At 36.7% G+C, this 17,302-nt stretch overlaps 1 protein-coding gene across 14 annotated transcripts in view; it reads left to right on the top strand.

Annotated features, from left to right (window-relative positions):
• NRG1 (neuregulin 1) overlaps positions 1 to 17,302 on the top strand; it is a 159,785-nt gene that overhangs the window by 112,994 nt on the left and 29,489 nt on the right. For all 14 annotated transcript variants that reach the window (XM_014537866.1, XM_014537865.1, XM_014537864.1 and 11 more), the window contains one exon: positions 5,966 to 6,095. In XM_014537866.1, the coding sequence (XP_014393352.1) occupies positions 5,966 to 6,095 (130 nt within the window). The remainder of the gene's footprint in view (positions 1 to 5,965; positions 6,096 to 17,302) is intronic.

Here is a 17,302-nt window from a genome sequence, read left to right as displayed (position 1 = left end):
AGATCCAAGAGCGAGAAAGCAGGCAGATTTCTAAATCCATAGCTATTGAAGATCTCACAGGTAAGGTTTTAAAAGCAACAACCTGAAATGTTGCAGTGAGTGACAGTTGTATATTGGAACATAAAAAATGTTAACTTTTTTTATTTCGTTGAGAAAACTGCGGAGCTCGTTTAATGTCCTGCAAGTAGATCATTAAGAATTGTCCTAAAAACTGCTCATAAAAGACATTCTCTTAGGGAGGACAGGATCTAGTGATTGCTCCTTGGGTTAAACACTGTACAATCATGCTAATTCCTGCTAATTGTCAAAGAAGAATAGAGTGACTTCTTATCAGCAATTTGCATTTGTGTAATGGCCCTGGTCTGTTGCTGCTGTCTACTTCACTGATAAGGAAAACACCACTTAAAACAAGCAAGAGAGTAAGCCTTCCTTTCCAGCATTATTTTTTTAGCCTGCCTTGAGCAGCAAAAGCCTAGCCTTCTACGGGAAATATTGTGTGATTTTGTGGGAAGATATTTAGCAATAGAACAGAGAATACTTAATTAACTCCTAATTTTTAGTCCATATATATATAGAGAGAGGTCTGGTGGGGGCCTGGCCTGTGGGATCAGGCTGCAACCGGCTCTCCGACATCCCCCAAGGGGTCCCAAATTGCAAGAGGGCACAGGCCAGGCCAAGGGACCCCACCGGTGCATGAATGGGCCTGGGAGGGACACGGGAGGTTGGCCAGCTGGGGAGGGACTGAGGGAGGGCTCCAGGGCTTGTCCAGCCTGTCTCACACAGTCACAGCAGTAAACTAACCTACCAGTCAGAGCTCTGCCCCCTGGTGGTCAGTGCACGTCAAAGCGAGCGGTTGAGCGGCCTTAGCATATCCTTAGCATATTATGCTAATGATTGGTTGAATGGCCAACTGGACCACCAGACACTTAGCATATTAGGCTTTTATTATATAGGATATTTTTAAAAGGTAGACTTTTAATAACTGCTTTTATCACCAGGTTAGTCATACAGTTACAATAGTCCATATAGTTTTAAAAGTATGCAAAGATAATTTCCCCAATGTTAAGTTATACTATGGATGTCACAGTATTTTTTAATATTTTATAGGTTTTAAACTGTTGAAATGACACAATATTGTGAGTGAACTTAATTCCTATAACTGGCAAGTTCAGTCAAAAATATTAAAGAATTATGTGGATTTTGAAAGTTGAAAATAATTGCACATTTAAGATGTTAGGTTTTCCTTTTCTTTTAACATGAATTGTTCTTCCATTTATTTTTATAGGCAGTTTTAGTGACAAGCGGTTGTGATAAAGTTTAAATTGAGTAGATTACTGATACTTTCTGCTTACAATCATGCAGTGGTTATCCTTCCAAATTAGACCATCTTTCTTCATATTTCACAGAATAATAATTCACTAAAAAACAACACTTGATACTTGATTATAAAGAATTTCAGAGCCTGTGCAAAAATGTTTTAGCTTCTCTTTGATCCCTATTCAACCATTAGTAACAGTAAGATATATTTGTGTGCAGCATTGCAGCTGAAGACTTTTCTCGCACTTCACAGCCACCCCGAGATATCTCAGTTTTACACCGAGATTACTGAGGCAGGTTAGCTGGACAGGAGTCACACAAACAATAACTGGTGAAATAGAGCCTTAACTAACTCCAGTGTTTAGGTCACTACATTTTATCTATAAAGGTCTTTTTTTAGGGAGAATTGTTCAGTCTTACAATTTTTAACCTCAGTAACTCTAGTTGTTATCATTACGCCTTGCACATAATAGGCAATTATTAAAGAATAGTGGAAAGAAGGTAAGGAGAGAGGAGGGAGAAAGGAAGGAAGAAGGGAGGGAAGGAGAGGGAGGGAGGAAGGAAGGGAGGGAGTCAGTCAGTATGTGGGTTATGGGATTTGGAGAGTCTGGAAATGGTGATCTTAGTTTCCAAAATCTTAGTCCTGATCTAAATTGCCAAGAGAGACCAGGTCAAGAGTGAAACACCCCAAAGTGCATTCTCTGGTAACAAGTTACTGCTTTACCGTTATTTATACTTTCTTCCTTGTAGTTGCAAACATCTAAGGAAAGTGTGTTCATGGCAAACATAAAAGGAATGAAGTTTTATTTTGCAATGCTCCTAATTGCTGTTCACTTAACACAGTGGTTCTCAATCTTCCTAATGCCATGACCCTTTAATACAGTTCCTCATGTTGTGGTGACCCCCAATTTCATTGTTACAAATTGAACATAATTAAAGCATAGTGATTAATTACAAAAACAATATGTAATTATTTATGTGTTTTCCGATGGTCTTAGGCAACCCCTGTGAAAGGGTCCTTTGACCCCCAAAGGGGTCGCAACCCACAGGTTGAGAACAGCTGACTTAACACTTACTAGAAGATGGCAGACTCCCAAATTAGGACAAGCTACTCACACAGCGGGGGAGGCAGGGTTTATTAAGGACTGAATAAGAGAGATCTACTTCACTTCCTTCTAGGGACAGCTATGAGGGTCTTCTTTTATATATTGAGATACATTCTATCTGCAAAACCTTTAGCTTCACCTCTAATAAATTCCTCCGAAAGCTCCCAGGAAGAATGGGGCTGCCACAGCTTGGTTTAAGGGGCTGCTTTATCTGTTTCATTAATTTCTGGCTGAATTACCAAATGGTCTGACTTCGCAATACAGCGTGTGTAAGTCAAAGAGAAAAAATATCACTGCAAAATTAATAGATCTGCTTAGGACTGAGTGTCCACTTAGTTCAACTAAGGAGAATTAAAAAAAATAAAATAAACTGGCAAAAATGTGAAGAGAGTACATATCACCATCCCCATCCAGGCTCTTCTGACAATTACAACGTACCCCTGTGTTAGTCTGTTCGTTCAGAACAGCTGTACCCAGTCAGTTCACCCTTTGCATCATCTGGGAGTTCTCTGATGCTTTACAATTCCATGATCGTTTTTGTTCTCACTGCTATTAACAGATTAAAGGGCCAAGTACGATAGTCTGTGACCTTATGAGTTAGTTGCTACTTCATTGTCTTCAGGAATTATTTTACTATCGGATAGCCCACTGCTAGTTTCAACTAATGATCTATGAACTGTTCAGATGAATGTGTCATAACTTGGAGCTGCAGAATAGCATTAAAAGGATAATCATTTCAAGGGAAAATATTTCTAAAAGACTAAAAAAATTAGGAATTATTTCTAGTATTAGCACACGTTGATTTATCTTGCCTATATGATAACACAAGATCAGGAAGTCCAAGGAAGAGGTATGGTGCATCTGTCTCTTGCTTATATCACTGCTAACCTTTATTGTTAGTTTACAACTTATATGGAGTGTCTGCTTTGGGGGGGATGTTGGTTTTGTTATTTTTAGCAAAAGCCTCAGGATTTGTTCTGAAAGAGCCTGATACAGTGTTCGCTGTGCAGCGTGGGTGAGGGGTAATCAGTAGAACCTGTCAGGGATTCAGACCGCTGGGGTCCACTTGAGGCTCTGAGTTCCTCCGCAGGGATGTGAGTGGTGACAGCCCAGGGCAGGTGGTCCCTTCTGCACTGTCACCTGGGGCAGCAAGGATACCCTGCCCAATTTGTCATCCCATGCAATCCTGTCAGCAGTTGAAAGTCTTAAGCGCAAAACCTTTAACACTGAAGGCAAACTTCCTCCTAATATTTTTTTAAAAAGCAATTGCCATGAATGAAAATATTAACACACAGCACCTAAGTAAGCAGCTTTTGGCATTCAAATATTATATTATGTTAAATTATGTTATGTGATGTATAGACATGTTGTCTATAATTTTACAGACCAAATGTTGCCAATGACATTCCCACATCCTGATAAAGATGATAAAATATAGCTGATAAGGGAAGATTAAGATCACCTCTCTCCTCACTCTCCCTGGTGCCTTTTGTTTGGCTTGTAGACCCGTGAAGGATACCTTGAAATGCATTTTGAAAAGAACTTTTTGTTTCAATAATAATAAAAAAATGAACCATTTTTAATTATCCATACTAATAACTCAAAAGAACATGCATCTTTGAAATCCTCAAATTTTCATTATCAAGCTTTTATTTGATTAATGAAATAATCTACTTGCCCAGTATTTTACCTGCTATTATTCTTTGAGTGCCAGTTTTGTGCCAGTTTCTTTACCTAGATTATTTATAATCTCTACAAATATTCGGTAAGAGAGCCATTGCCCCTGTTTTCTAAATGAAAAATTGAGCACCTGGGTGGTTAAATGACTTGCTCAAGGACACAAAACTAGTAGAAGGTGGGATTTGGGCCAGATCTCTCTGCAAAGTACAAGTCATTTCAGCTGTCCTTGCTGTTACCCCCAAAAGCCATGCTGAGAACAGCGAGAGGCCCAAAACCAGGCCTAATTTTAAAATGGGAGAATAAGAGGCAGGAAACGTCTTGAGTGATTCAGAGGCTGATTAATCAGTGTTTCTATCAGGTAGAGTAAAAATCAAGCAGAGTTAGAGGAGAAGCTGTGTTAAAAGTAAAACAAAATGTGGGCTTGTGAAGGAAATGCAAAAGAAAGGCAAAAGAAAATGGGAAAGTAATACACAACAGGTTAGATAAAAGTAAACAGTCATCTGAATACCATATGCAGATAACAAAATAAGGATAAGGAAGACAAGGATTAAAAATCACAAAGAATGATCAGTAGACAAGAAAAGCATTTTGTCTAAAGGTGGCCTTTTTTTTTCCTGAGAGTAAATGGAATCTTCATTGGCTGGACATAGTGGTTTTGGTTTTTGTCCTGATACACATTATGTACATTAGGATGCTTTGAGTTGAGACTGAATATTGCCTGTGTGTTCCCAGTGATGTGAGGAGACGTTCTGATACTAAATGCCCTTCGAGTGGCAGGACTGAGAACTTTGGCTTCATTTAATCCATGCATCTAACCATGGATGCATTACTGTGAAGTTTGATAAGTAAATATCAACCTTATTACATGAAGATATTAAAAACCATAATTAATATTAATTTCTACTCATGATTCAAAATGGGTGAATATTATTGTGCTTAGTCTACATATTTAGCAATACTAGACTGTCTTCCCATTTCCTCCAAAGTATGATTGCAGTTGGACATTTCAAAAAATATTCTGATGAGAAATTAGAATAGAGTGGAAATTTTGAAAATAATGCCCCCCAATCTATATAATATATATATTCAATTAATATATAATTTTTCATAAGGAACAAATAAGCCACCTTGTATTTTTTTTTGCTATATATTATATCTAAAAATATGGTCAAAATACATATAAAACATAATTTTTAAAATAAATAATTTTATCAATTAGTTGCCATTTAAAATTGAGATCTAAATTGAGTTGCACTGACATGACTTCATATCATTATCTTTGAGCCTTCCTGGAAAATGCATTTTACTTAAAGACAATAGATCTGCTCTTTTTCAACTTCCTTAGAAGATAAACTACTGGTTATAAAAAATCTTGAGCCCTTTTCCTATTACTGTAATTAAATTAACTAATAATAGTTACCCTTTCATAATTGTACTAGAGGCCCAGTGCACAAATTCGTGTACAGGTGGGCTCCCTCAGCTATCGGGCCAATTGGGCTGTCTCCTCCAGTCTCGGGGGAGGGACTGCAGGAGGTTGGCTGGCCGCGGGAGGTTGGCTGTGGGAGTGCACTGACCACCATGGGGCAGCTCCTGCATTGAGCATCTTCGCCCTGGCGGTCAGTGCACATCATAGCAACCAGTCGACCTATTGTAATGGTTACTTAGGCTTTTATATATAGAGATCTGTTTAACTACACCCAGAAATTATTTAACTTCTTTGCTGTTGTTTATTAAGCCTGAAAGTTTAGTGGAGTCTGTTGCACATTCTTTGACCTCTTCCTCTTAAGAAATTTAAGATTAAAGGATGCCTAGAAAGGGGGAAGATAGCTCTAAACCTTTCCCCTTCTTTATCTTCCATCCAGCTACATCTACATCTACCACCGGAACAAGCCATCTTGTAAAATGTGCAGAGAAGGAGAAAACTTTCTGTGTGAATGGAGGCGAGTGCTTCATGGTGAAAGACCTTTCAAACCCCTCAAGATACTTGTGCAAGTAAGGAAAAAAATCCTCTCTGTGGCTTATGTCCATAACTGCTTCTTTCAGATGACTCTGTGTCTCATGATGTACTGTTGCTTCTTTTTCCAATTTCATTGCATCCTGTTGAATAATGCTTTTTATTTGTTTTCAAAAGTTCACACCATTTGTCATCTCTGTTATATTCAGAATTGTGCTTTTTTATTTTTACGATTGTTTTTCCTTTTTGCCTTCATGTTTATAAAGTTGCTTTCTTCATGGTTTTCATCATTGTTACCTAGAAGAGATGTGCAAATATCATAGAGACCTCTAACTATTGGTACCTACTTCTCCATCCAATGTGTGAATTAAGCTGAAAGATAATGTTGTTTTTTACCCCAGTGATCACCAGCAAAACGAATAGGATAACGAAAAGTTACAGAAGTACAGAAGATTTTTTACAAACATAGCTCTTATAGTAACTTGATAGTAACTTACTGTTCCATAACTATTTTTCTAAGTGGAATTTAGATTGATCTCGCTAATGATAAAAAAAAAAACCCTGCATGTGTTTGGAAATAGATTTAGTATTGTAGCAGCATTGTGTGAAGAAGGCAGAATGTTCTTTTATGCACTGCAGTTCTTTATAGATATATTTATAATAGCACTCTGTCCTATCACCTGAAGGAGTTGATGCACCATTCAGAAGTCAGTTATTCTCTGTCAATAGGCAGACTAAAACAATAATATCAGTACATTAAATATTTAAACCTTGTAGTTAATATTAACAGGTCTCATTAAAAAGCACGTGTTTATTGTGCCATGCATTTAAGTTAAACTCTTGATATTTAGGCCACATGTTGTACAGGGAAGTTTACTCTGGCACTGAAATGATGACCAATAGTGGAGTCCCACTGTTCTAAAGTAGCACTGCTTGTCCTACATGAGAAAAAAACATGCCATCATAAACATTGCCTTCTGCTCCAGAATATTAGCTTGTGACTTAAGTGTTGACAAAGAAGAGCGAGTTTGTTAAAGAGCTAATAGAGTAATTAGCAAAATGGGGGGAAAAAACCCACGAAATTATTAAGACGGCCAATCCTACACATCATGTAAGTAGTATACAAATATTTATGTGTCAGTTCTAAAAAACCTTCATTGTTTGTAAGTAATAAAGTACATCTCAAAAGACACATGTTTTACAATCATAACACCAGACAAAAATGCCACTTTGTAAGAAATGTTTCACTGTTCCCTGTGCTGTTCTAGACGTGGGCTGTCTGCAGAGTGTCTCATGTAACCTCATGAACAGGTACTTCCCAGAACTGCTTTTTCCCCTCAAAATCTTTTCTTTTAAGAGTAGAAGCAGTTCTGGGAGAAGACAAGTTGTGTTGGTTGTATAGCTGATTTTATCCATCAGACAAGTTATAAAAGTCAAAATCACCTGTCGGAGTGAATAAAAGAGTAGGAATCACCTCAATTGTTAAACATCTCTTTGATAGAGATAGGTAATGATTATAAGCCAAAATAAAATTAATAGGTAAAAGTCTTTTCAAAAATTTAAAGCATGATAAAAATGAAAGAATGTGTAGAAAAATATATTTCAGGTTTGAATTATTTCACATGACTATCAGTGTTTATTGTTTTAAAATTAATCTTAGAGTTTTACTTTTTGATCAGTATATTCAAATCTATATACCTAGAGCAAAGAATTAAAATGGTTCAGTTTTAGTCTTTGGTTCTGACGACTTGGTGTAAATACAACACAAGCATGGCACCCCTATACTTATCATAGTGAGTCAGGAGGCATAAATTTTATAGTTTTCTTTAAGGTTTTCTCAGATCAAAATAAAAAATACCAGAAGCTGAGAATTATAATCTATAAAATATGAGTTCTATTTATTATATGGGGACATCTTGTTATTCTGTACTAATCTCAGGCATACAATCCAATCATATTTTAATAAATCTCCTTGAAAAACATTTAAATTACAGTTCCTTAAGTTCTTCTCCTTTTATAAACAAAGTGCTCATATTATCTATGTCTCATATTTTTACTCCTTTAGAAAAACATCTGAGACCACTATATTTTAATTATAATAAAGAAACATGATCATTTTTCATCAGAGCCTTTGCAAAGATTTACAAGCTGAGCGAGTACATGTGATCGTTTCCAAATACCTCTAAGGAGCCAGTGCAGCTATTTTCCACATGTTAATTTCAGCAATTCTGCAGCCCTCCCACGTGCTATACAAAACATGCAATCACAGAAGTGTTGTTCGTTTGTTCCACTTTGGTATTGTGCCAACAACTGCAATTTTTTCACCTATAGTTTTTCACCTATAAATTTTAAGCTCAATCCAGAAAAAAAAAATCCAGAAACAAATGCTTGTTATTTCTCTAATAATTATTAAAGCAGCAAACCATGACTGAACACCCTGTATCCCCCAAACTCATTGTCTAGGCCGTGGTCGGCAAACTGTGGCTCGCGAGCCACATGCGGCTCTTTGGCCCCTTGAGTGTGGTTCTTCCTAAGCCTTAGGAGTACCCTAATTAAGTTAATAACAATGTACCTACCTATATAGTTTAAGTTTAAAAAATTTGGCTCTCAAAAGAAATTTCAATCGTTGTACTGTTGATATTTGGCTCTGTTGACTAATGAGTTTGCCGACCACTGGTAGTGGGTTATGTTATTTGCTAGTTCTCAGCAAATTGGCTTCATACTTTGATTTTGATTTTTTGTAATTAGAATGTCTCAGAAAGTGTTTAAGCTTATTACTGGATCTTGTTGGGAAGAAACTTTTTGATGCTTATGATTTTGATAAGCTCCCCCCCCCCCCCCCCCCCCCCTGCTCTTTGGACCATGTGTTTACTGAGGCATCAAAGCAAGCCAGTACCTTAAGTGAAGTATTGGAATATAGTTAACACCCAAAATATTTCAGGCCTTTTTGTTAAATCAAAGTGTGTCTTTAAAATTTTATAGCATTAAAAATAATCACAACTCAGAATTGAAAACCAGGACACATAAGATACCATGTCTGAGGATAATCTGTTGTAAACTAGACCACTTGACTAGAAGCAGAAAACATGGAAATGTTGCTTTGGCTCATCACAGTCTTGAACGTGAAGCCAGTTCATAGTTTCCATATGGACCATCTGTCTATAGCAAAACATTGCTGAAGCATGAGCTACGTCATTGAAAATCAGCTTTACTCCTGCCTGAAGCCATGACTCAGAAGCACCACAGGCAGGGGCGTTTCCAAGTGGTCTCTCTGGTCACCTAATCCACGGTTGTCTTCTTGGGCGTTGAAGCTGAAGACTTTACAGCAAATCCCTTTTGTCTCTCCAGTTAGCACAGGGTGTCCCCAATGGATTCCCCATAAAACAGTTAAACACTTCTCTGAGGGGAAGTTTGCTGGTTACTTGGCTTTGCCCCTGGGGACTGTGGAAATTTAAGTCGTCATTTTCATCTTTTATATTTCTCTTCCCTCTCTAGTAATTTAAAATTTATCCCGAGGAAAAAATCGTGACTATTATATGAAGATGAGAAAAGAAATGTTTCATCTTTTACCCTCTGATGCCCTGTGTAGGCATATGGTTCAAAGAAATAAGACAGTTGACCATGACATTGCCCAATTTTTCTCCAACTACCCCCCCTCCCCCACCACCTCATTCTTGTATGTCTGTTTTTCCAAACAGTTTTAGTAGAGAACTATTTTGGAATATGTTGATGTGATTTTTTTTAAAAAATCTAGAAATGATTTCATACCAGACCACATTTATAAACCCATTATGTTGTCCCATGGACAGATGCGGCTTCCCCATGAGGGGACTAGAGTTTTTACTACCAATTTTGGTAAACAGTCGTGAGCCCTTTCACTTTAAGTCCCTGGACAGTATCTTAATTCATAACATAGAGCTAATATGTTCTCCAAATTTCTTCCCAGGAAGTTAGTGAAATTAAATGAATTCATTTCTGCTAAAGTACTTCTAACTCTGGCAAAAGCACGATTTTTTTTCCTTATAATAAAAAGTACATGGTAGTATTACATTCTCACTGTAGACATTGGAAAAATATAAACACCTGCCTTAACAGACTGTATTATCATATTTAATCCCCAATTCCTCATCTTATTTAACACTAGCAGCTTTTATTTGGTTCGGCAGGGCCACCAGCTAGCTTTATGGCTTTGCATTGGACAGATCCTGCAAAGCTCTGTTCATCATATTCCTTTTATGAAAAAAAAAACCAAAAAACAAAAAGCAACAAGTCTTGGGAAGATGGGAGGTGTCTTCAAACATGCATGAGCTTATGATGTTTTATAGTTAGTTTTTATGAAACTATGTAGTATATATAATGGCCTATGTTGTATCATTATAGGAGACAATTATGAAAAATATATAACTGTAGAGTTTAGGTCACAACAAATGTTAAACTCAATAAATGAAATATTAATTAACATCTGTTTATAGAACAGCTACATCTATGCATGGTCTCTTTCCCAGAGGACTTAGTCTGTTTAGGAAAATTAAGTAGCTGAAATAGTGAATCAATTAGAGTGAATACATCACCAGTGGCACTGTGCTGATTATTATGGTAAAGAGAATTTAAAGAAGGAAAAGAAACGGTTGGAATAAGGTGGAGAAGACTTTATAAACGTGGCCAGTATTTATGGAGTCTTTTTTATATAGCAGACAGGCACTGAGGTTGCAGCAATGGTTTCTGTGAGACCCGGTGGCATGCACATCTAAACCAGCAGCTCCGTTCTGAGAAGTAAAACAAAACACTGAGTTAGACACTGAGCCAGTTTCTGAGCCCCAGAGGCCAGGCGGAGGATTTTGGACACTGATAGCTAATAGGGAGTCATAGCATGTTCTGGAGCAGGACAGGGACACCATAAACACAGCAGATGTTTAGAGAAGATTTCCACACAGGCTAGAGAAAGTCGAGGACTAGGTAAGATGGGGAGAGAAAGTAAAAAACACTAGCTAAGGTTAAAGTTTCATAAAATCCTGGCATCATATTGATTAAAAGTATAATACTTATTAGCAGCTAGATTAGCATAATGAAAGGGACATGGTGATTCAAATTCATAATTGTGTCCTGCAGCCCAGTCATCATGGCAGTAGAAAGAGAAATGTGGACTAGACACAAGGGATATATATTGAGTTAGAACTTGTCCTTAAGAACAGACTGCTAATTGTGCTCTAACTCCAGCCCTGGAAGAGTTCATTCTTCAGAATGAGTGTGACACTTACCTATGGCCCTTCTGTTTTTAAATGCTGTGACAGTTAACAGATACAGAAGCATTTGTCAGAGAGAGTAGGTAGACTTTTGTGTCTTAGGTCAAGATCATCAGCTCTTCAGAGGACCATGTCCTCCATTTCTTCTGTGTGCCTCGTGTATCTAGGATCCTGCTGTGTGCTTCTAGGGATATATTAACCCATTTTGACTTTCACTCGCTAATTGATTGGAGGAAATCCTTTTGTTTTTATAGGAACCAATTTAGGTGCAGGTTTGTCTAAAATCAGGTGCATTGACTAAGTAGTCTCAATAGCTTTGCTTTCTTTGTTCTAAAATCAGCCAGAGAGCTATGTATAGTTACTGAGCTCCTTCTCTGAAGAGGGCTCTGTGCTGGTGCCTAATATGAAGTCATGAACAAAACCATGTTGGTCTCTGCTTCCATGGAGTCTATAGGCTATCGCAAGTAATAAATGCATTTCAAGTAATTAATTTCATTGTAGTTATAGGTGTGTCAAGGGCTGTGAAATGTATTTAGGGAACTAAGGGAATGTATAATGAGGGACCTCAACTAGTCAGAAGCAGAGACCGAAAAAAAAAAAGGGTCTGCAGCCCTCACTTTGAGAAGCATAGAGTCTATTTAAAAATACAATGCACAGTTTTTTTTAAATGTATTTTGAATGATTTAAGTAAAATGTGAATATTTAGGTGTTTCTTCAAACAAATGCAGCTAGTGGAGTAGATAAAATGGCAAAGCCCTGAATTTACAAAGTTTTGTTTGATGAGACAGGAAAAGACATTCTCTGGAGAGGAAGACCCAACCACACATTAGCAGTCAATATGTCATTGTGTCAAGCGCGATGTGGAGATGTATGGGATGTGGATTGATCCCATATCCCACTGAATTGTTTGACCCCAAACTTACAGATACATCATGTAGAATAAACAATGGCAGGGTTTTGGTGTTCAGATGAGCATTTCAGAACAAGCTGTGCAAACAGAGCTTTGGGAAGGGCACCACAAGGTTCAAGCAAGGATGGGTTAATCCATAAACACTGCCATCCTCATTATTGGGATTCTGTGTCTTAGACACTGAAAGACAACATTGGAGGGCCAGGGCAACTTGGATTTTTTCCCCTCAGTATTTGCCCATGAGTCCAGTGTGGCCACCAAGTGTATCCTTTTATCTCATGAATTGAGAGTCTCCAGATCATCATAAAAAAGAAAAGGGATGATATGTATTAACTGAACGGAGATAGGGAGGTATATGGTTGGCTCTAAAGGAAATGCTATTGGAACATTTTATATTTGATTTTTTAAATGATGTTGAAGAAGGCATTCCCTTGAGAAAATAAATGTCTTTTGCAGATGATGTCATAAAAAAACACTGAAACACAAATTAGAAAAGCATATACAAACTTCTAGGAATTTCCCTTAAAGGCAGATAACAGAATGAGGGTCATCTTGGAAAAATGCAGACTAATAGTAACAGTACATTTGGGAAAGAATAATCTACAACACAGATTCTCAGCCAGTGAGTGGGTGAGGTCCAGCCAGAATGCTGAACAGGCAAAGGGGTGATAAAAGTCTGTGTTTGCAATATAATCCTGTAGACAAACACCAGCACTCTTTGAGCTAGTGTTCACACTGCCAACTCCAGTTTGTTCAGAGTGAGAGCAAAGGTCTGAATATCTAACACTAAACCCCGCTGATATTCCTCAATGTCTAGTTGTTGGTATTTCGATTACTTGATATTTATAAATATAGACACCAAAGAAATCATTTCAGATGTTTTACAATATGAAGGTAATAACCAAAACTAGTACTGAGGTAAAGCAAAAAGACAAAAAGGACACTTCCTTTTTAGACAAGGTATTTAAAATTGTCCAAATATGTCATTGTAGCGTGATGAGTAAAGAGAAAGGAAATAGCAGAAGTGGACTTTGTTTCCCTTCTCCTAACTCATCAAGGGAAGGCCTAATGAAAATTAATGAAAGAAAGGAAGGGAGGAAGGGAGGGAGAGAGGAAGAGAGGAAGAGAGGGAGGAAGGGAGGGAGGGAGGGAGGGAGGGAAGGAGGGGAGGAAGGAAGGAAGGAAGGAAGGAAGGAAGGAAGGCAGGAAGGAAGGAAGGGAAAAAAGAGAAAGAGTGCTTAAGGATGATTTATAACTTGACCATACATTTATAAAACCAAAAAACCATTTATAATGGTTTATACATTTAGCAAACCCTAAATAACCAGAAATTGGGGGTTCTGTAAATATCTTTGAATATATTTAGCATCCCACCAAAAAATAGGAAATAATTTGTTCAATTAGAATATAAAAAATACAATGAACACTAAATTGATTTTCAAAATACATGACTTTATGGTCAATTATATAGTAAATATCTTAGGATTTTCACAGTATAGTAAGTTTATCATTAGGGCAGTTTTTATTTTACTGATGCTGTGTAGAGGTCGTGGTTACTAGATTGTACTACTTTATTGAACCCTAAGTAAACTGGTATTTCAGTAACAGGGTTTAAATTTGAGGTAATAGACTTATCATTAAAGAGTTTTAGAGTCTTTTCAAATTCTCAACACAATGGTAAAGATTTCTATTTAGGGGAAGGAGTCTGTGAAGAGGGTGCTGGGAGCCCCTATAAAAAAGTTACTTAGGAGTCTACAGAAGAGAATCTGTCGTAAACTAAAAAAATAAAAGAAGTTCAATATTGACCTGTAGTTGGCAAATCAGTTGACTATATGAAATTCTCTTTGATACAGTTTTTACTGAATACTTCAGTCTGATCCTATAGTAGGTTCAGTTTAACAGATATTTTATGAGAGCCCTTTATGAGCTGGGCACTGTGCTAAACATTAGAGATAAAATTATCAAAATGTGGTCACTGTCCTTACAAAAAGATAATCACAACACAAACAGGTAAGGGCAGTCAAAGAGATGGGGACAGAGTCCCATATGAGAGCCTGAGAGGAAATCCATCCCCAGGTGTGGAAGTGGGGAGATGGGGAGCTGCAGGTCAAGGTCAGTTGGAAGAAGTGATACTTAATGTTAGACAAACTGTCTGTGAATTTTCATCTCAATAAGAACAAATATAAATGTGGGGGAAAGGACACATATGTAATAACTTAATAAAAAATTTTAAAAAAAGAACAAATATAGAAAAAAGATCACATCACATTATGAGCAAATACCAAAGTAAAAAAAAAAAATCTGTCTTTCCAACTTCTAATCTAATCAATGGAACAAATGATATATGTATTTTTGAAGCTACAGTAGAGGGTTGATTGTTATTCAACCAGATTCTTCTAAGAAATAAAATTCTTAGATTTGCTCAGACTCATTCCAAAGCGTATTGTTCAAAATCAGATTAAATTTATGGTATTCTTATCTCCAAGGAAAGTGATAGATTGTATGCTTAGCATATAATGCTAATATAGCAATAAGTCAGAAGGCAGACAGTCTCCCTGTTCTTTTAGAAGTAATTCCATAGACTTGATTCAGGGCGTATAGAGCAGATGAGTTTTAATTTTTGCACATACTTTTTCTACACAATCAATGCAGTCTGCAGTTTGCTTATGCAGAAAATCAGTTTCCACTTCCGTCCATTTGATTTGGCAACAGCTCTTGGTATCCACAAAAACTACACGATGACTGTTGCTGAACGCCTGAATTGCTTGGGAATAGGTTTTGAGATTTGTCTTACCTCCATGGTTGTCTTAAAAATTTATTCTATCAAAATAGATTTTTTTAGAAGTCCTTGAGTCCTTCCTGACTGGTAATGCATTCAAAAGAAATGACGTAGGGGTTTTGGCACAGTGATTCCATGTTCTAGGATGAGCTTCCATTCCCAATACTGTTATGGTAAAAGAAACCTTTAATAATCACTTAGTTAAATCCCTTAATCTTATCACTGAGAAAGACTAAGGCCCAATGAAGCCCAGTGGGCTGTTCACATCCAAGATGTGATGGTGCCAGGATGCTGCGAGCCTTAGCCTTCATCTTCCAAGGTCAGGGTCCCTGACACCTTACGCTTTAATGTACATGCAAATCTCCCAGGGATCTTGTTAAAATACAAACTCTCATTCAGTAGTTCTGGACTAGGGCCTGGGATTCTGCATTTCCACTAACAAGAACCAGAAGATGTTGGTGCTCTTGGTCCATGGACCACACTCTTAAAAATAATAAGGCTTCACACTAGGAAAATGTATCTGAGTGAAGATCAACATTAGTGAAAGGATAGTTCTGGCTTAGACATAGCTGATAATTCAAAAAATAACGGGCACATCTTAAGCTCTAGTGTTACTGTACCAAATATTCTGTATCATCTTATGATAGAGATAAACCACCATCCCATAATGCTAGTTTCCTGAGAAACATCATTATAGAATTTCATACTCATTATAAAATTGATTGGGTGAGATTTTTTTTATCCCCTTCACCTAGTTGTTCTATGCCCTCTGATCTCAAAACTGTCATCTAAGATGCATACATGACAATTTTCTAATAAATGCACATTCCTTCTCTTAAGGGACTCATAAGTGCATTCCTGACCTCACATAGTTATAGTTCTCTCTCTCTCTCTCTCTCTCTCTCTCTCTCTCTCTCTCTCTTTCTCTCTCTCTCTCTCTCTCCCCCCTACACAAACACACAAACACACATTATTCACATATCTTATACCGAGTTCTTTGTATGAAAATAGTGGATTATTGTGTGAACAATATTAGAATTTTAATTTTTTTTTCAAGAAGGCAAACAGGTAAGATGAAATAATCATTGTAGAATACATTTAGTTCTGAAATTACCTGCTTAATTACAGGGTATGTCTATATGGATTTTTAGTCCTGGTTCAGAAACAAATACACAAAAAACCCAAATACTTTCAAAATTTATGTCAAATACATTATATGGAAAGTAGGTTTCCATGCATTTTTCTTGTATATCTATGAAGACATTCTTACTGAAGCATGTAGAGTGATGTCTTTATGAGAAGTAATCCAGCCTCAAAGGTTATAGTTTTTATTTCTTTATTTCTCTGAGTAGATCTTCCTCTATTTACTGAAGCAAAAATATTCTAACCAAAAATAACCAGCTAATTTATATAAAATTGACTTTGAAGAGCTCAAAAGGGCCATATCAATCAATACAAGGTGTTTGTTGTTAAGCTCATTGATATTATTGTTAATGATCATGTATACTTTAAGTTTACACAGGTACACATGAGGCTGAAAATTTGGAACTGCCAGTATTTTATCTTTCATGCCATTCTTCATAAAGTAGGAGAATCAGATGTGCCAAATCACGTGATAACATTTTTTGGCATTTAATTTGGCTTTAACGGGAATTTTTAAAATCACCCCTGTGTTAGTAAAAATAAATAGTTTTGCTCACTTCTCTTTGATGCCAAAAGATAGTGTTTACTCTTATTTACTCTGGAGAGGAAAGGGTTGTGTGTAAATCATGAGGTATGTGCTATCAGAACTCAATTGCATTAGGTGCTTTGCATGATGTTCATGGTTTAGATAAACTATTAGTAATAATTATGGCCTTGGGTGTTGAGCATCTGTAAGTATATTTGCTTCTTAGAATCTTTTGATGGCCCTAGTAACAATAGAGCTTAAGGTATGCCCATTCTTATTAGAGCATGATAGTGGGTAAAATGAATTCAATCTGAAATGCTTTTGTTACTGGAATAACAACACAAAAAGAGTAGTTGTAAAGGACTTCCATATTTAGGGACAATATCTCCACTACAAGAACAATAGTATATCAATTCTTGAATTTTGATAATTGAATATATGTGAGTGAATAAAATTTAAATTTTATACAATTTCCAAATAGTTTTACCTCAAAAGCAAAATGACATCAAGTACTACTGTAGAAGTTTTAATGTTTAAGTGTTAAAAATGTATTTGTATTTAGAATAGTTGAATGAAATGAAATTTGTACTAATAAAAATGGGCCTCTTTCACTTTCAACATTAAAAATGAGACCTAATATATTT

Source organism: Myotis brandtii, unplaced genomic scaffold, assembly GCF_000412655.1.
Source record: "Myotis brandtii unplaced genomic scaffold, ASM41265v1 scaffold185, whole genome shotgun sequence".
NCBI classification, from domain to species: Eukaryota; Metazoa; Chordata; class Mammalia; order Chiroptera; family Vespertilionidae; genus Myotis; species Myotis brandtii.
Note: the sequence above shows the minus strand (reverse complement) of the source record. Positions and strands in the feature narration are given on the sequence as shown.